Source organism: Oncorhynchus tshawytscha, linkage group LG15 (genome assembly GCF_018296145.1).
Source record: "Oncorhynchus tshawytscha isolate Ot180627B linkage group LG15, Otsh_v2.0, whole genome shotgun sequence".
NCBI lineage: Eukaryota > Metazoa > Chordata > Actinopteri > Salmoniformes > Salmonidae > Oncorhynchus > Oncorhynchus tshawytscha.
The window spans coordinates 33914390-33934389 of NC_056443.1; the positions used below are offsets into that span (position 1 = coordinate 33914390).

At 44.4% G+C, this 20000-nt stretch overlaps 1 protein-coding gene across 1 annotated transcript in view; it reads left to right on the forward strand.

Annotated features, from left to right (window-relative positions):
* The window catches only part of LOC112214909 (NACHT and WD repeat domain-containing protein 2), a 91439-nt gene that overhangs the window by 6355 nt on the left and 65084 nt on the right, over window positions 1–20000 (forward strand). The window contains exon 2 of the mRNA XM_042298475.1: window positions 15301–15389. Coding sequence (XP_042154409.1) covers window positions 15301–15389 — 89 coding nt within the window. The remainder of the gene's footprint in view (window positions 1–15300; window positions 15390–20000) is intronic.

Sequence of the window (20000 nt, forward strand, 5' to 3'; positions counted from 1 at the left end):
TAAAAAATGTTGTTCCAGTATAGTTCATACCTGTCACGCCCTGACCTTAGAGCCGTTTTATTTCTCTATTTGGTTAGGTCAGGGTGTGATTTGGGGTGGTTATTCTATATTGTCTATTCCTTTGTTTTAGGCCGAGTATGGTTCCCAATCAGAGGCAGCTGTCTATCGTTGTCTCTGATTGGGAATCATACTTAGGCAGCCCTTTTTCCCACTTTCTGTTGTGGGATCTTGTTTTTGCACAGTTGCTGTTAGCCCTGCAGAACTTTACGTTCGGTTATATTTTGTTGTTTTTTGGTGTCATTTTTAATAAAAGAAAAATGTACGCCTACCACGCTGCACCTTGGTCCATTCATTCAGATGAACGAAACAATACCTTATGAAAAAAATCACGACAGCTGTGAAACCTGGTTCGACCTGGTAAGATCTTTTTGTGTCGGTAAAATGTATTATGTGAGACATGGCGGTGTAAATGCCTTTATGCACAAATATTGATATAATTACCATCATGTCGAAGTAAACTTGGAGTCACGCGATGATATGGTGTGTGGTCCTCCCACTATGACTTGGGAAAGCGTGCAGTTTATTAGGCTGCAGATGAAATAAGTTACGATGAACTTCACAGGGGAGGTGAAAGGTCAAAGTGATCTTAAAGCACTCCAATAAATAGCGAGGTTCTGATTCTGGAGACATGATGATCGATGCTTGACTGCTGTTTGACAACCACAAAATATTCTCGCCCTTAAGACTGAAGGGGTTCGATGCGTAAAATGATCTATTCCTCCTACCACGTATCATCCAATGAGATGTTCAATTTTACCCTGGAATTATTATTCTCATTTTATTTTTGATGTACTTTATCAGCCTTTAATAGCCTTTAGTAGCCTTTATTAGCCTTTATTAGCCTTCAGTAGCCTTTATCAGCCGTTAGTATGCTTTATTAGCCTTCATTAGCCTTTAGTAGGCTATATTAGCCTTTAGTAGCCTTTAGTAGCCTTTAGTAGCCTTTAGTAGCCTTTAGTATGCTTTATTAGCCTTTAGTATGCTTTATTAGCCTTTAGTAGGCTATATTAGCCTTTAGTAGCCTTTAGTAGCCTTTAGTAGCCTTTAGTAGACTTTAGTAGACTTTAGTAGACTTTAGTACGCTTTATTAGCCTTTAGTATGCTTTATTAGCCTTTAGTAGACTTTAGTATGCTTTATTAGCCTTTAGTATGCTTTATTAGCCTTTAGTAGGCTTTATTAGCCTTCATTAGCCTTTAGTAGCCTTCATTAGCCTTTAGTAGCCTTTAGTAGCCTTTAATAGCCTTTAGTATGCTTTATTAGCCTTTAGTAGACTTTAGTAGCCTTTAGTAGACTTTAGTAGGATTTATTAGCCGTTAGTAGCCTTTAGTAGGCTTTATTAGCCGTTAGAAGCCTTTAGTAGGCTTTAGTAGGATTTATTAGCGTTAGTAGCCTTTAGTAGCCTTTAGTAGGCTTTATTAGCCTTTAGTAGGCTTTATTAGCCGCTAGTAGCCTTTAGTAGGCTTTATTAGCCTTTAGTATGGCTACTAATATTATTCAAGGTCTCAGACTCTCCTTTCCATATAGCTATTCTCTCCTTCACTTAGAATATTACTAGTCTAGAAAATCTCTCTGTCTCTCTCTTCATCCCTTCGCCCCCTTCCGTGTATCTGGTCTGGAAAACCCTCTCAGATCTGGCTATCATCCTGTTAGAGCTTTAACTGTGAAATATATAAATCCTTAGAGAAGGTTACCGCCCGGGGTCATTTCAGGATCCAATCTGCTGGGAAAGAAAGAAAGAGAGAGAGAGAGAGAGAGAGAGAGAGAGAGAGAGAGAGAGAGAGAGAGAGAGAGAGAGAGAGAGAGAGAGAGAGAAAAAAAAGAGGGAATTATGGAGGGATTGAGGGAACTGACTATGTCACCGGTGGCGCTTATCAAATCAAATCAACAAAAAATTGTCACATACAAATGGTTAGCAGATGTTAATGCGAGTGTAGCGAAATGCTGTAATATCTATCAAGTAATCTAACAATTTCACAACAACTACCTTATACACACAAGTGTAAAGGAATTAATAAGAATATGAACATAACAATTTATGGATGAGCGATGGCCGAACGGCATAGGCAAGATGCAGTAGATGGTATAGAGTACAGTATATACATATGAGATGAGTAATGTAGGGTATTTAAACAGTGATACATTTATTACGTCCAATTTTTTATTATTAAAGTGGCAGCAACCACTCAATGTTAGTGATGGCTGTTTAACAATCTGATGGCCTTGAGATAGGAGCTGTTTTTCAGTCTCTCGGTCCCAGCTTTGATGCACCTGTACTGACCTCGCCTTCTGGATGATAGCAGGGTGAACAGGCAGTAGCTCGGGTGGTTGTTGTCCTTGATCATTTTTTTGGCCTTCCTGTGTCATCGGGTGGTGTAGGTGTCCTGGAGGGCAGGTAGTTTGCCCCTGGTGATGCGTTGTGCAGACCTCACTACCCTCTGGAGAGCCTTACGGTTGTGGGCGGAGCAGTTGCCGTACCGGTGATACAGCCCGCCAGGATGCTCTCGATTGTGCATCTGTAGAAGTTTGTGAGTGCTTTTGGTGACAAGCCGAATTTCTTCAGCCTCCTGGGGTTGAAGAGGCGCTGCTGCGCCTTCTTCACCACGCTGTCTGTGTGGGTGGACCATTTCAGTTTTTCCGTGATGTGTACGCCCCCCCCTGTTGGTCGACGAAGATTTCTTCAGTGGAGCAGTAGCAAAAACATTATTTTTTTAAATTCATGTGCAAGACACCTGTTTGATTCATGCCTGTCTGAGTGGAGTGATCCATTGTAGAGGCCTGTCTGAGTGGTCTGATCCATTATAGAGGCCTGTCTGAGTGGACTGATCCATTGTAGAGGTCTGTCTGAGTGGACTGATCCATTGTAGAGGCCTGTCTGAGTGGACTGATCCATTGTAGAGGCCTGTCTGGGTGGACTGATCCATTGTAGAGGCCTGTCTGAGTGGACTGATCCATTGTAGAGGCCTGTCTGAGTGGACTGATCCATTGTAGAGGCCTGTCTGGGTGGACTGATCCATTGTAGAGGCCTGTCTGGGTGGACTGATCCATTGTAGAGGCCTGTCTGAGTGGACTGATCCATTGTAGAGGCCTGTCTGGGTGGCCTGATCCATTGTAGAGGCCTGTCTGGGTGGACTGATCCATTGTAGAGGCCTGTCTGAGTGGACTGATCCATTGTAGAGGCCTGTCTGGGTGGCCTGATCCATTGTAGAGGCCTGTCTGGGTGGACTGATCCATTGTAGAGGCCTGTCTGAGTGGACTGATCCATTGTAGAGGCCTGTCTGAGTGGACTGATCCATTGTAGAGGCCTGTCTGGGTGGACTGATCCATTGTAGAGGCCTGTCTGAGTGGACTGATCCATTGTAGAGGCCTGTCTGAGTGGACTGATCCATTGTAGAGGCCTGTCTGGGTGGACTGATCTGTTGTAGAGGCCTGTCTGGGTGGACTGATCTGTTGTGGAGGCCTGTCTGGGTGGACTGATCTGTTGTAGAGGCCTGTCTGGGTGGACTGATCCATTGTAGAGGCCTGTCTGGGTGGACTGATCTGTTGTGGAGGCCTGTCTGGGTGGACTGATCTGTTGTAGAGGCCTGTCTGGGTGGACTGATCCATTGTAGAGGCCTGTCTGGGTGGACTGATCTGTTGTGGAGGCCTGTCTGGGTGGACTGATCTGTTGTAGAGGCCTGTCTGGGTGGACTGATCTGTTGTAGAGGCCTGTCTGGGTGGACTGATCTGTTGTAGAGGCCTGTCTGGGTGGACTGATCTGTTGTAGAGGCCTGTCTGGGTGGACTGATCCATTGTAGAGGCCTGTCTGGGTGGACTGATCCATTGTAGAGGCCTGTCTGGGTGGACTGATCCATTGTAGAGGCCTGTCTGGGTGGACTGATCCATTGTAGAGGCCTGTCTGGGTGGACTGATCTGTTGTAGAGGCCTGTCTGGGTGGACTGATCTGTCTGGGTGGACTGATCTGTTGTAGAGGCCTGTCTGGGTGGACTGATCTGTTGTAGAGGCCTGTCTGGGTGGACTGATCGGTTGTAGAGGCCTGTCTGGGTGGACTGATCGGTTGTAGAGGCCTGTCTGGGTGGACTGATCCATTGTAGAGGCCTGTCTGAGTGGACTGATCTGTTGTAGAGGCCTGTCTGAGTGGACTGATCCATTGTAGAGGCCTGTCTGAGTGGACTGATCTGTTGTGGAGGCCTGTCTGGGTGGACTGATCTGTTGTGGAGGCTGTGAGGCCCAGTCCATCACTCTAAGACATGTGCTACTAAAATCGAATACGGTTATATTACATATGGTGCAACAATAATAAAAACATTATTATTTTATCACAAATGTGCTTTCTCCAACATTGGATAGCAGCGGTTCTGAAACATCAGTGCTCTGGTGAATTGCCGCTTTTTCCTAGACCATGTTTCTACGTGCTTAATAGCAAGGTTACCCAGCATATTGGTGTTGAGGACAATGTGGCGGAGGCAGCAGCGAAGTTAGGAGACGAAAAAACTGCTCTTGCCTTAATTGTCTAAGACAAGCGAGGCGAGAAGAAACCCCAACTTAATTAGGTCTATAATCAAGATCCTAACTGTTAAATGTGCCTGCTTTCATAAATCATCCACATACACTATTGTTCAAAAGTTTGGGGTCACATTAAATTGTATCCGCAAAACACCAGTCTCAACGTCAAGAGGCGACTCCGGGATGCTGGCATTCTAGGCAGAGTTACAAAGAAAAAGCCATATCTCAGACTGGCCAATAAAACTAAAACATTAAGATGGGCAAAAGAACACAGACACTGGAGGGAGGATATCTGCCTAGAAGGCCAGCATCCCGGTGTCGCCTCTTCACTGTTGACTTTGAGAGTTTTGCGGGTACTATTTAAATAAGCTGCCATTTGAGGACTTGTGAGGCGTCTGTTTCTCAAACTAGACACTCTAATCAAATCAAAGTTTATTTGTCACGTGCGCCGAATACAACAGGTGTAGACCTTACAGTGAAATGCTTACTTACAGGCTCTAACCAATAGTGCAAAAAATATATTAGGTGAACAATAGGTAAGTAAAGTAATAAAACAACAGTAAATACAGGCTATAAACAGTAGCGAGGCTATAAATGTAGCGAGGCTATAAACAGTAGAGCGGCTATAACAGTAGCGAGGCTACAAACAGTAGCGAGGCTATAAATGTAGTGAGGCTATAAACAGTAGCGAGGCTATAAACAGTAGCGAGGCTATAAACAGTAGAGAGGCTATAACAGTAGCGAGGCTACAAACAGTAGCAAGGCTATAAATGTAGAGAGGCTATAAACAGTAGCGAGACTATAAACAGTAGCGAGGCTATGAATGTAGCGAGGCTATAAACAGTAGCGAGGCTATAAACAGTAGCGAAGCTATAAATGTAGCGAGGCTATAACAGTAGCGAGGCTATAAACAGTAGCGAGGCTATAAACAGTAGCGAGGCTATAAATGTAGCGAGGCTATAAATGTAGCGAGGCTATAAATGTAGCGAGGCTATAAACAGTAGCGAGGCTATAAACAGTAGCGAGGCTATAAACAGTCACGAGGCTATAAACAGTAGCAAGGCTATAAACAGTAGAGAGGCTATAAACAGTAGAGAGGCTATAACAGTAGCGAGGCTACAAACAGTAGCAAGGCTATAAATGTAGAGAGGCTATAAACAGTAGCGAGGCTATGAATGTAGCGAGGCTATAAACAGTAGCGAGGCTATAAACAGTAGCAGAAGCTATAAATGTAGCGAGGCTATAACAGTAGCGAGGCTGTAAACAGTAGCGAGGCTATAAACAGTAGCGAGGCTATAAATGTAGCGAGGCTATAAATGTAGCGAGGCTATAAATGTAGCGAGGCTATAAACAGTAGCGAGGCTATAAACAGTAGCGAGGCTATAAACAGTCACGAGGCTATAAACAGTAGCAAGGCTATAAACAGTAGCGAGGCTATAAACAGTCACGAGGCTATAAACAGTAGCAAGGCTATAAACAGTAGAGAGGCTATAACCAGTAGTGAGGCTATATACAGTAGCAAGGCTATAAACCATATCTACATGTACATACTACCTGAATCAGCCTGACTAACACTGGTTAGTCAGGCTGATTGAGGTAGTATGTACATGTAGATATGGTTAAGGTGACTATGCATATTTGATGAACAGAGAGTAGCAGTAGCGTAAAAAGAGGGGTTGGCGGGTGGTGGGACACAATGCAGATAGCCCGGTTAGCCAGTGTGCGGGAGCACTGGTTGGTCGGCCCAACTGAGGTAGTATGTACATGAATTTATAGTTAAAGTGACTATGCATATACAGTACGATAAACAGAGAGTAGCAGCAGCGTAAAAATAGGGTTTGGGGGAGGGGGATTCTGGGGGGGGAAAACAATGTAAATAGTCCGTGTAGACATTTGATTACATGTTCAGGAGTCTTATGGCTTGAGGGTAAAAACTGTTGAGCCTTTTTGTCCTAGACTTCGGTACCGTTTACCATGCGGTAGTAGAGAGAACAGTCTATGACTGGGGTTGCTGGGATCTTTGACAATTTTTAGGGCCTCTGACACCGCCTGCTGTAGAGGTTCTGGATGGCAGGCAGCTTAGCCCCAGTGATGTACTGGGCTGTACGCACTACCCTATGTAGTGCCTCGCAGTCAGAGGCCGAGCAATTGCCGTACCAGGCAGTGATGCAACCAGTCAAGATGCTCTCGATGTTGCAGCTGTAGAACCTTTTGAGGATCTCAGGACCCACACCAAATCTTTTTAGTTTCCTGAAGGGGGAATAGGCTTTGTCGTGCCCTCTTCATGACTGTCTTGGTGTGTTTGGACCATTCTAGTTTGTTGTTGATGTGGACACCAAGGAACTTGAAGCTCTCAACCTGCTCCACTGCTGCCCCTTTGATGAGAATGGGAGCGTGCTCGGTCCTCATTTTCCTGTAGTCCACAATCATCTCCTTAGTCTTGGTTACGTTGAGGGTAGGTGTTATTCTGGTACCACCCAGCCAGGTCTCTGACCTCCTTCCTAAAGGCTGTCTCGTCGTTGTCGGTGATCAGGCCTACCACTGTTGTGTTGTCTGCAAACATAATGATGGTGTTGGAGTCGTGCCTGGCCATGCAGTCGTGGGTGAACAGGGAGTTCAGGAGGGGACTAAGCACAAACCCCTGATGAGCTCCAGTGTTGAGGATCAGCGTGGCAGATGTATTGCTACCTACCATCACCACCTGGGGGCGGCTCGTCAGGAAGTCCAGGATCCAGTTGCAGAGGGAGGTGTTTACTCCCAGGGTCCTTAGCTTAGTGATGAGCTTTGAGGGCACTATGGTGTTGAAGGCTGAGCTGTAGTCAGTGAATAGCATTCTCATATAAGTATTCATTTTGTCCAGGTGGGAAAGTGCAGTGTGGAGTGCAGTAGAGATTGTATCATCTGTGGATCTGTTTGGGCGGTATGCAAATTGGAGTGGGTCTAGGGTTTCTGGGATAATGGTGTTGATGTGAGCCATTCCCAGCCTTTCAAAGCACTTCATGGCTACGGGCGTGAGTGATACGGGTCTGTAGTCATTTAGGCAGGTTGCCTTTGTGTTCTTGGGCACAAGGACTATGGTGGTCTGCTTTAAACATGTTGGTATTACATACTGAGTCATTGCAGATGTAGTGAAATGTGTTCCTAGCTCCAACCGTGCAGTAGTATCTAACAATTCACAGCAATACACACACAAATCTAAAAGTAAAATAATGAAATTAAGAAACATATCAATATTAGGACGAGCAACGTCCGAGTAGCATTGACTAAAATACAATAGAATAGAATATAGTATATACAGTTGAAGTCGGAAGTTTACAAACACCATAGCCAAATACATTTAAACTCAGTTTTTCACAATTCCTGACATTTAATCCTAGAAAAAATTCCCCGCCTTAGGTCAGTTAGGATCACCACTTTATTTTAAGAATGTGAATTGTCAGAATAATAGTATAGACCAAGCCATTTGCGACCAAGCTTTAACTTCCTGACTGATAGGAAAAAAAAAAAAAAAGTAGGCAACAAATTATCAGAAATAATAACGGACAGCGCGAAACCCGAAATGCAAACAAAATCACTCTAACACAAAACAGACAAACAAGCCCGCACGAAACAGAAGCGGGCTGAACAAACTTAAATAACCCCACCCTAACAACCAAACAAGAAACAGGTGATACCAATTAGACAAAACCAAACGAACACAGAACAAAGGATCGGTGATAGCTAGTAGACCGGCGACGACGACCGCCGAGCGCCACCCGAACAAGAAGGGGAGTCACCTTCAGTAATATTCGTGACACCCCCGTGCTTCACATTTGGGATGGTGGTTTTTGGCTTGCAATCCTCCACCTTTTTCATCCAAACATAAAGATGGTCATTATGGTCAAACAGTTATATTTTTGTTTCATCAGACCAGAGGACTTTTCTCCAAAAAGTACCATCTTTGTCCCCATGTGCAGTTGCAAACCCTAGTCTGGCTTTTTTATGGCAGTTTTGGCTTCTTCCTTGCTGAGGGGCCTTTCAGGTTATGTCGATATAGGACTCGTTTTACTGTGAATATAGATACTTTTGTACCTGTTTCCTCCAGCATATTCTCAAGGTCCTTTGCTGTTGTTCTGGGAATGATTTGCACATTTCGCAACAAAGTACGTTCATCTCTAGGAGACAGAACGTGTCTCCTTCCTGAGCGGTATGACGGCTGCATGGTCCTATAGTGTTTATACTTGCGTACTATTGCCTGTACAGATGAACGTGGTACCTTCAGGCATTTGGAAATTGGTCCCAAGGATGAACCAGACTTGTGGAGGTCTACAATTTATTTTCTGGGGTCTTGGCTGATTTCTTTTGATTGTGTTGGTAGTGTGTAGGGCTTGATGATTGCTATGTGGGTAGTGTGTAGCTGATGAGAATGCTAAGAATTAGGTAGAAGTGGGCTCTGGAGTGGACATTGGGCTCTGAAGTGGACATTGGGCTCTGGAGTGGACAGTGGACTCTGGAGTGAACATTGGGCTCAGGAGTGGACAGTGGGCTCAGGAGTGGTCAGTGGACTCTGGAGTGGACTAAGTAGAGTGAACATTGTGTATGGAATGGAAGGAACAGGATTGGGGAAATTATGATAGAGTGAGAGGAGAAGGAGAGGAGGAGGAGGAGAGGAGGAAGAGGAGAGGAGGAGGAGGACAAGGAGAGGGGGAGAGGAGGAGGAGAGGAGGAAGAGGAGAAGAGGGGGAGAGGAGGAGAGTAGGAGAGTAGGAGGAGGAGAGAAGGAGGAGGAGAGAAGGAAGAGGAGAGGAGGAGGAGAGATGGAGGAGAGGAGGAGGAAGAGGAGAGTCAGAGTATGAGTGGATGAGGATGAGGATGAGGAGTCTACAGCATGTCTGTCTGTCTGTCTGTCTTTCTGTCTGTGTGTGCGCATGCGTTTCCAAGACGACAGGCGCTCTGCCATGTCTGTCACACACACTTTACACACACGCTCATCTCTGTGCCATGCTTACGTCAACATGCCATACCTCATCATATCTGGGGGGAAAAGAGCAGTGGTTTACTGTTATCAGCAACATGTGCTTTCACACACCTTGACTTATTCCACCTGTTGTTGTGTAACAGCCTGAATCCATCTGCACACAATAACCCATAATGAAAAAGTGAAAACATGTTTTATTTTAAAACCTTGAGACGTCACTACAGCTTGATTGGACTCCACCTGCGGCCAATTCAATTGTTTGGGACACGATTTAGAAAGAAACCCACCTGTCTATTTAATAAGGTCCCATAGCTGACATTGCATGTCAGAGCAGAAAATATATGATGTTGGCCAGGGAACTGTCTGTCGATCTCCGAGATAGAACTGTGATGATACACTACATGACCAGTAGTATGTGGACTACTACTCGTCCAACATGTCATTCCAAAAATCATGAGCACTAATATGGAGTTGTTCCCCCCTATTGCTGCTACAGCAGCTTACACTCTTCTGGGAAGTCTTTCCACTCGATGTTGGGAACATTGCCGCCGAGACTTGCTTCAATTCAGTCACAAGAGCGTTAGTCGGGCAGTGAGGTTGAGCAGTGATGTTGAACGATTAGGCCTGGCTCGCCATCGGCGTTCCCAAGGGTGTTTGATGGGGTTGAGGTCGGGGATCTGTGCAGGCCATTCAAGTTCTTCCACACCGATCCCGACAAAATAATTTCTGTATGGACCTCGCTTTGTGCACGGGGGGCATTGTCATGATGAAATAGGAAAGGGCTCTTCCCCAAACTGCTCTTCCACAAAGTTGGAAGTACAGAATCATCTAGAATATCATTGTATGCTGTAGCGTTTACAATTTCCCTTCACTGGATCTAAGCGACCTAGCCCAAACCATGAAAAACAGCCCCCAGACCATTATTCCTCATCCACCAAACTTTACAGTTGGCACTATGCATTGGGGCAGGTAGCGTTCTCCTGACATCCACTAAACTCAGATTTGTCCGTCGGACTGTCAGATGGTAAAGCGTGATTCATCACTCCAGAGAATGTTTCCATGGAAACCCATCTCATGAAGCTCCCGACGAACAGTTCTTGTGTTGACGTTGCGTCCAAAGGCAGTTTGGAACTCGGTAGTGAGTGTTTTTACGCGCTTCAGCACTCTGCGGTCATATTCTGTGAGCTTGTGTGGTTTACCACTTCACGGCTGAGCCGTTGTTTCTCCTAGAAGTTTCCACTTCACAATGACAGCACTTACAATTGACCTGGGGTAGCTCTAACAGGGCAGAAATTTGATAAACTGACTTGTTGGAAAGGTGGCATCTTTTGACGGTGCACCATTGAAAGTCACTGAACTCTTCAGTAAGGCAATTCTACTGGCAATGTTTGTCTATGGAGATTGCATGGCGGTGTACTCTATTTTATACACCTGTGAGCAACGTTTGTGGCTGAAATAGCGGAATCCACTCATTTGAAGAGGGGTTCACATACTTTAGTATATGTAGTGTATCTGAGGAAGGGTATAAAATAATTTCTAGTGTGCTGAACGTTTCCAAGAACACAGTGGTCTTCATAATTGGGAAATGCAAAAAATATGGAACTACCCAGACTCTGATTAGAGCTGGCCAACCGGGGCAAGAATAACCTTGGTCAGGTAGGTGACCAAGAACGCAATGTCCACTGTGACAGAACTTCAGAGTTCCTTGGCTGAGATGGGAGAATCTGCCAGAAGGACAACAGTCTATACAGCACTTCACAAATCTGGGCTTTATGGGTAAGTGGCCAGACAGAATCCACTCCTGAGAAAAAGGCACATGACAGCACTCCTGGAGTTTGCAAAAAGTCACGTGAAAGACTCTGAGAGCATAAGGCAAAAGATTCTGTGGTCTGATGAGCCATTATGTTCACTCTTTTACGCCTGAATGCAAAGCGCTATGTCTGGAGAAAACCAGGCACAGCTCATCACCCATCTAACACCATCCCTACCGTAAAGCATGGTGGTGGCAGCATCAAGTTATGGGGATGCTTTTCAGCGGCAGGGACTGTGAGACTGATAAAGATAGAGGGAACAATGAATGGAGCCAAATACAGACAAACCCTTGATGAGGACTTGCTTCAGAGTGCAAACAACCTTAGACTCGGACAAAGATTTTACGTTCCAACAGGACAATGACCCCAAGCATACAGCCAAAACAACCCTGGAATGGTTTCAAAACAAGAATGTGAAAGTCTATGAGTGGCCTCGCTAAAGCCAAGACTTGAATCCCATAGAAAATCTATGGAAAGACTTGAAGATTTCTGTTCACCACCACTCCAGATGTGCAAAGCTGATCCAGACATACCCAAGATGACTCTACGCTGATCCAGACATACCCAAGATGACTCAAAGCTGATCCAGACATACCCAAGACGACTCTACGCTGATCCAGACATACCCAAAGATGACTCTACGCTGATCCAGACATACCCAAGATGACTCTACACTGATCCAGACATACCCAAGACGACTCTACGCTGATCCAGACATACCCAAGACGACTCTACGCTGATCCAGACATACCCAAGATGACTCTACGCTGATCCAGACATACCCAAGACGACTCTACGCTGATCCAGACATACCCAAGATGACTCTACGCTGATCCAGACATACCCAAGATGACTCTACGCTGATCCAGACATACCCAAGATGACTCTATGCTGATCCAGACATACCCAAGATGACTCAAAGCTGATCCAGACATACCCAAGATGACTCTACGCTGATCCAGACATACCCAAGATGACTCAAAGCTGATCCAGACATACCCAAGATGACTCAAAGCTGATCCAGACATACCCAAGATGACTCAAAGCTGATCCAGACATACCCAAGATGGCTCAAAGCTGATCCAGACAAACCCAAGATGACTCTACGCTGATACAGACATACCCAAGATGACTCAAAGCTGATCCAGACATACCCAAAGATGACTCAAAGCTGATCCAGACATACCCAAGATGACTCTACGCTGATCCAGACATACCCAAGATGACTCAAAGCTGATCCAGACATACCCAAGATGACTCAAAGCTGATACAGACATACCCAAGATGACTCTACGCTGATCGAGACATACCCAAGATGACTCTACGCTGATCCAGACATACCCAAGATGACTCAAAGCTGATATAGACATACCCAAGATGACTCAAAGCTGATCCAGACATACCCAAGATGACTCTACGCTGATCCAGAAATACCCAAGATGACTCAAAGCTGATCCAGACATACCCAAGACGACATAAAGCTGATACAGACATACCCAAGACGACATAAAGCTGATACAGACATACCCAAGACGACTCAAAGCTGATACAGACATACCCAAGATGACTCAAAGCTGATACAGACATACCCAAGATGACTCTACGCTGATCCAGACATACCCAAGACGACTCTACGCTGATACAGACATACCCAAGATGTCATAAAGCTGATACAGACATACCCAAGACGACTCAAAGCTGATACAGACATACCCAAGACGACTCTACGCTGTAATCACCGCCAAAGGTGCTTCTACAAAGTATTGAGTCAGGGGTGTAAATGCTTATGTAAATTATATACGGGATTAAGGCGAGACCCAGATGCAGACACGCGACGCAGATGGTTTGAGTCTTTGATATTTATTACATCCAAAAGGGGGAGGCAAGAGAATGGTTGTGGACAGGCAAAAGGTCAAAACCAGTTCAGAGTCCAGGAAGTACAGAGTGTCAGGCAGGCTCGAGGTCAGGGCAGGCTCGAGGTCAGGGCAGGCAGGCTCGAGGTCAGGGCAGGCTCGAGGTCAGGGCAGGCTCGAGGTCAGGGCAGGCAGGCTCGAGGTCAGGGCAGGCTCGAGGTCAGGGCAGGCAGGCTCGAGGTCAGGGCAGGCTCAAGGTCAGGGCAGGCAGGTACAGAGTCCAGAAAACAGGCAAAGGTCAAAACCGGGAAGACTAGTAAAAGAGAATAGAAAAGGCAGGAGCACGAGAAAACCACGCTGGTTGACTTGGAACATACAAGACGAACTGGCACAGAGAGACAGGAAACACAGGGATATATACACGAGGGATAACAAGAGACTTCTGGAGGGGGATGGAGACAATTACAAGGACAGGTGAAACAGATCAGGGTGTGACAAATTAGATATTTCTGTATTTCATTTTCAATACATTTGTAAACATTCCTAAAAACGTGTTTAAAATATAATAACTTTGTCATTATGGGGTGTAGATGGTGGAGAGGAAAAAAATAAATGTAATCCATTTTGAATTCAGGCTGTAACTTTAACAAAATGTTGAATACATCAAGGGGTTTGCATTCTTTCTGAATGCAATGTAACTCTAGTTCAGCTAAGAAATTATAGAGTGTTTAGTAAATAGCTTGCGTTTTTAGAAATGCACATATTTTATAACAGAAAAGAAGCCTATGTCATCCAAAAGCCCCCCCAAAAATGATCTAACCCTAAAAATAGTGTCCTAGTTTTGTAGCACGAACCAGTCTTGAGCAGGGGACATATTTGAGTGTGACACAGTTGTGTTTGATGTGTTCCATCATCATGGGGACTGTTCTTCTCCTGGGCACGTTCTGTTTTTAACTGGCTGTCCATCCAGACCTATCCCCCTCCGGAGAGAGAGAGAGAGAGAGAGAGAGAGAGAGAGAGAGAGAGAGAGAGAGAGAGAGAGAGAGAGAGAGAGAGAGAGAGACAGACTGGCCGGGCTCTGTCCTATCCAATTATTGTAACCCAGGGGTGGGCTGTGGGAAGGAGAGAAAGACAGAAGGAGAGATGAGGAATGAAAGTGGAATAGAACAATGACCCATAGAGTCACTAGTCTAAGATACCCTTCCCACCCTAACTATACCACGTACCCTACATACAGTTTATTCCACTCAGTGTTTTCTCATTCAGAAAGATGACGCCATGAGCCATTTTTTTGTCTCTTTTGTCTCAATTCGTACACTCACAACTATAATTTGCGAAGAGCCAATGATGGCATTCTTGGCAGATTTAGCTACTGTTGATGTTGAGGTCTGTAAAGTGGGAAGTTGGCACGTTATGATGATGATGTCATCGTTCCGAGTGAAGGATATAGCCTTTTAATGTAACGGATATTACACTGAGTGTACAAAACATTAGGAACACCTTCAGTTGCTCTCAGAACAGCCTCAATTCGTCAGGGGATGGAATCTACAAGGTGTTGAAGAGTTCCACAGGGATGTTGACTCCCATGCTTCCCACAGTTGTGTCCATTTGGCTGGATGTGGTGGACCATTCTTCATACACACGGGGGAACTTGATACGCAGTTTGAAAACCCCAGCAGCGTTGCAGTTCTTGAGAAAAAGACGGGTGCGCCTGGCACCTACTACCAAACCCCGTTCAAAGGCACTTATTAATTTTGTCCTGCACGTTCACCCTCTGAATGGCACACATACACAATGCATGTCTCAATTGTCTCAAAGCTTTAAAATCCTTCTTTAACCTGTCTCCTCCCCTTCAGCTACACTGATTGAAGAGGATTTAACAAGTGCCATCAATAAGGGGTCATAGCTTTCACCTGGTCAGTCTATGTTATGGAAAGAGCAGGTGTTCTTAATGTTTTGTACACTCAGTGTATATTCCTGCTTTCCCGGGTCAATGTTGCGACCAGTATGTACTGAATGTATGTATCATACAGTGAGAAAGCACTTCATTCATACTTATCAATGTGTCAATCCCTGATACTAATCAATGTGTTCTCGCTGTCGTCTTGTTTTCAGACACAGAAGCGGAGAGGAACGCACTGAAAGAGCATGTCTACCCCAAACTACGGGACTTCTGCAGAGAGAATTATGGGATTGAGTTCCAGGTAACGTAAAAATGGGCCTTTTTCCTCTTTGTCTGTCTTGCAGTGTAAGAAAGATGTTTTTTTAAACAATACCCAAGTGATGCTCAGGTTAACTCATAACCTTCCACCCCCTGTGGATATATCCGCAGAGCGGCGGATTTAGGGTCATGAAATATTGTGTGGATGAAAGGGGGGTTGCGGTTCGAGTTGAAGAAAGAAAAAAACTACACATAAAAAAAAATCATGAATGTGTCAGTCTTGTGCAATTTATATCTATAGGCTACGTTGAGGTTTTTCGTTTATTATTTTTAGACTTATTTATTTTATTTTTAGGCTATCTGCCATTAAGCTTTAGGGCCTACCTTTACGCAAACCTAACAGCCAATTGCAAAAATGCTTTTGGGAACTAGCAGAAAAAGTTAACATTGATCCACTGATGCAATGTTAGAGTTTAATCCAATAGGAGGAAGGCTGTGGAATGGAGATTTGAAAATAAAGAGGAGGGAGGCTCAGAACAGTAATGTTTGGGAAAGATTTTAAGGGGTAAAAGAGGATGATGGCGGTGCCTATTTTTATGTGTGATGATTGTGAGGCGCTATACGAATTTAACAATCAAGATGGGGACTTCAAATAGGCCTACGGCACCTTAAGGGAACTGTAGCCTACTGTTCAGATGGGTTCAAATGGAAACTGAAATCTGGACACTGACTGAATGTCTACAACCTCTCACATAGTCCTTATTAACTCCTGCGGAATTAAGCATTTCTTGCAGTAAAATGATACATGAAATGTACATTTTGACTCAGGAACAAGAGTGGATAAATATGATTTCTTCCTTTCAGCATCTTGACAGCATGCGAATGGGCAGTTAGGGACCGTCTGTAAAGGTGTTGTCTTTATCAGCATCGTAAAATCGTATAGTATTTCAAAGAAAACTCAAAACCTGTTTTTGCTTTGTCATTTTAGGGAATTGTGATGCCATTATGGGGTATTGTGTGTAGATTGTTGAGGGGAAAGCATTTATTTAATCCATTTTAGAACAAGGCTGTAAAGTAACAAAATGTGGAAAAATTCAAGGGGTCTGAATACTTTCAGAAGGCACTGTAGTATTTTAACCACGTAAAATATGCATCTGGGCCGAACTGAAGTCTTCTCAGAAACATGTGGGTCGTTTTCACAGTTTCTATTTGCTTACTGATCAAACTAAACTAACATTTAGCACAGAAAATATATATATATTGAAATTGTGCATTTTCACCCCGGTCTCTAAACGTCATTGCTCCAAGAAAGAAGCAGAGTTGACAGAAATAAGCAGAGATGACAGAAATAAGCAGAGATGACAGAAATAAGCAGAGATGACAGAGAGAAGCAGAGATGACAGAAATAAGCAGAGATGACAGAAATAAGCAGAGATGACAGAGAGAAGCAGAGATGACAGAAATAAGCAGAGATGACACAAATAAGCAGAGATGACAGAAATAAGCAGAGATGACAGAAATAAGCAGAGATGACAGAAATAAGCAGAGATGACAGAAATAAGCAGAGATGACAGAAATAAGCAGAGATGACAGAGAAAAGCAGAGATGACAGAAATAAGCAGAGATGACAGAAATAAGCAGAGATGACAGAGAGAAGCAGAGATGACAGAAATAAGCAGAGATGACAGAAATAAGCAGAGATGACAGAAATAAGCAGAGATGACAGAAATAAGCAGAGATGACAGAGAGAAGCAGAGATGACAGAAATAAGCAGAGATGACAGAGAGAAGCAGAGATGACAGAAATAAGCAGAGATGACAGAAATAAGCAGAGATGACAGAAATAAGCAGAGATGACAGAGAAAAGCAGAGATGACAGAAATAAGCAGATGACAGAAATAAGCAGAGATGACAGAGAAAAGCAGAGATGACAGAAATAAGCAGATGACAGAAATAAGCAGAGATGACAGAGAGAAGCAGAGATGACAGAAATAAGCAGAGATGACAGAAATAAGCAGAGATGACAGAAATAAGCAGAGATGACAGAGAGAAGCAGAGATGACAGAGAAAACTTTACCGGCATAAACTACATTGAAGTATTCATTCTATCATTTATGACATTATTCTGGTGAGCAAGGAATGATTTCTTCTTCTAGGGCAACGTATTGACCTACAGGAGTGAACATTATTTATAATAAGGGTTGCATGGAGGAAATTGGACCTCTCTGAAATGAAAATGGAAGTCCCTCCTTTCAGCACAATATATTTGACCTAAATCCTCCCTGAACGTTTAAAATGTTTGACCCTCCCTATATACCCACAATAAAACTGTCACTTCTTGGACAGACCAGAGCCTTAGACATGCAGTTTTAGAAAACTGGTCTTCGTCCTGTAAGCATTACATGGCAACGCAGGAATTTTGAAAGCGCACAAGTGTTGGAGGCCAGAAGGTCGTGGGTCAGCAGACCACCGTGGACAAGAGTAGAGGTGGAAAGATCTCCTTTATAGTCAAAGCAGGTCCGAAAAAAATAGCCTTTTATAAACATTTCATGCAATTTTACATAATTTTACATATTAGCAGAATCTTTTTTAATACCACACAAATGACTGGAATTACAGGCTAAGAATGGACAGAGAGACAAGTCTATATGCTCGTCTTATCCTATTGTTTCAATGCCAAATCAGTGTGTCTTGTATTCAACAAAAATGTCACTGTTTGCACATAATTCAATCTGACATGTCATTAGGAATCTGAGCATGGTACTTTCAAAAGTTAGGCCTATCTTTCCACCCCAGACAGAGTAGACCTACCTTTCCACCCCAGACAGATTAGGCCTACCTTTACACCCCAGACAGAGTAGACCTACCATTCCACCCCAGACAGAGTAGGACCTACCTTTCCACCCCGGACAGAGTAGACCTACCATTCCACCCCAGACCGAGTAGGGCCTACCTTTCGACCCCAGACAGAGTAGACCTACCTTTCCACCCCAGACAGAGTAGGACCTACCTTTCCACCCCAGACAGAGTAGGACCTACCTTTCCACCACAGACAGAGTAGACCTACCTTTCCACCCCAGACAGAGTAGACCTACCTTTCCACCCCAGACAGAGTAGGACCTACCTTTCCACCCCAGACAGAGTAGGACCTACCTTTCCACCCCAGACAGAGTAGACCTACCTTTCCACCCCAGACAGAGTAGGCCTACCTTTTCACCCCAGACAGAGCAGACTTTAACTGCTCTTCTTCCGTGGTTTAACCCAACAAGAGAAGAGTTTCCCTAAAAGCTGTCTGGGTTTAAACATATTCTGTTGTACAGAAAGTACAAGTAGCTTAATCAATTGATAGTGACAGAATTAGAATACTTCTCTTTATTGCCTCCTTGGCAACAGAAGGTTGTATCTCAGCCTTTGATCGATGGGCTATAGGAGGTTGTATCTCAGCCTCTGATAGATGGGCTACAGGAGGTTCTATATCAGCCTCTAATCGATGAGCTATAGAAGGTTGTATCTCAGCCTCTGATAGATGGGCTATAGGAGGTTGTATCTCAGTCTCTGATAGATGAGCTATAGGAGGTTGTATCTCAGCCTCTGATCGATGGGCTATATAAGGTTGTATCTCAGCCTGATAGATGGGCTACAGGAGGTTGAATCTCAGCCTCTGATCGATGAGCTATAGGAGGTTGTATCTCAGCCTCTGATCGATGAGCTATAGGAGGTTGTATCTCAGCCTCTGATAGATGAGCTATATAAGGTTGTATCTCAGCCTGATAGATGGGCTATAGGTGGTTGTATCTCAGCCTCTGATCGATGAGCTATAGGAGGTTGTATCTCAGCCTCTGATCGATGAGCTATAGGAGGTTGTACCTCAGCCTCTGATCGATGAGCTATAGGAGATTGTACCTCAGCCTCTGATCGATGAGCTATAGGAGGTTGTATCTCAGCCTCTGATCGATGAGCTATAGGAGGTTGTACCTCAGCCTCTGATCGATGAGCTATAGGAGGTTGTATCTCAGCCTCTGATAGATGAGCTATATAAGGTTGTATCTCAGCCTGATAGATGGGCTATAGGTGGTTGTATCTCAGCCTCTGATCGATGAGCTATAGGAGGTTGTATCTCAGCCTCTGATCGATGAGCTATAGGAGGTTGTATCTCAGCCTCTGATCGATGAGCTATAGGAGGTTGTATCTCAGCCTCTGATCGATGAGCTATAGGAGGTTGTATCTCAGCCTCTGATCGATGAGCTATAGGAGGTTGTATCTCAGCCTCTGATCGATGAGCTATAGGAGGTTGTATCTCAGCCTCTGATCGATGAGCTATAGGAGGTTGTATCTCAGCCTCTGATCGATGAGCTATAGGAGGTTGTATCTCAGCCTCTGATCGATGGGCTATAGGAGGTTGTATCTCAGCCTCTGATCGATGAGCTATAGGAGGTTGTATCTCAGCCTCTGATCGATGAGCTATAGGAGGTTGTATCTCAGCCTCTGATCGATGAGCTATAGGAGGTTGTATCTCAGCCTCTGATCGATGAGCTATAGGAGGTTGTATCTCAGCCTCTGATCGATGAGCTATAGGAGGTTGTATCTCAGCCTCTGATCGATGAGCTATAGGAGGTTGTATCTCAGCCTCTGATCGATGAGCTATAGGAGGTTGT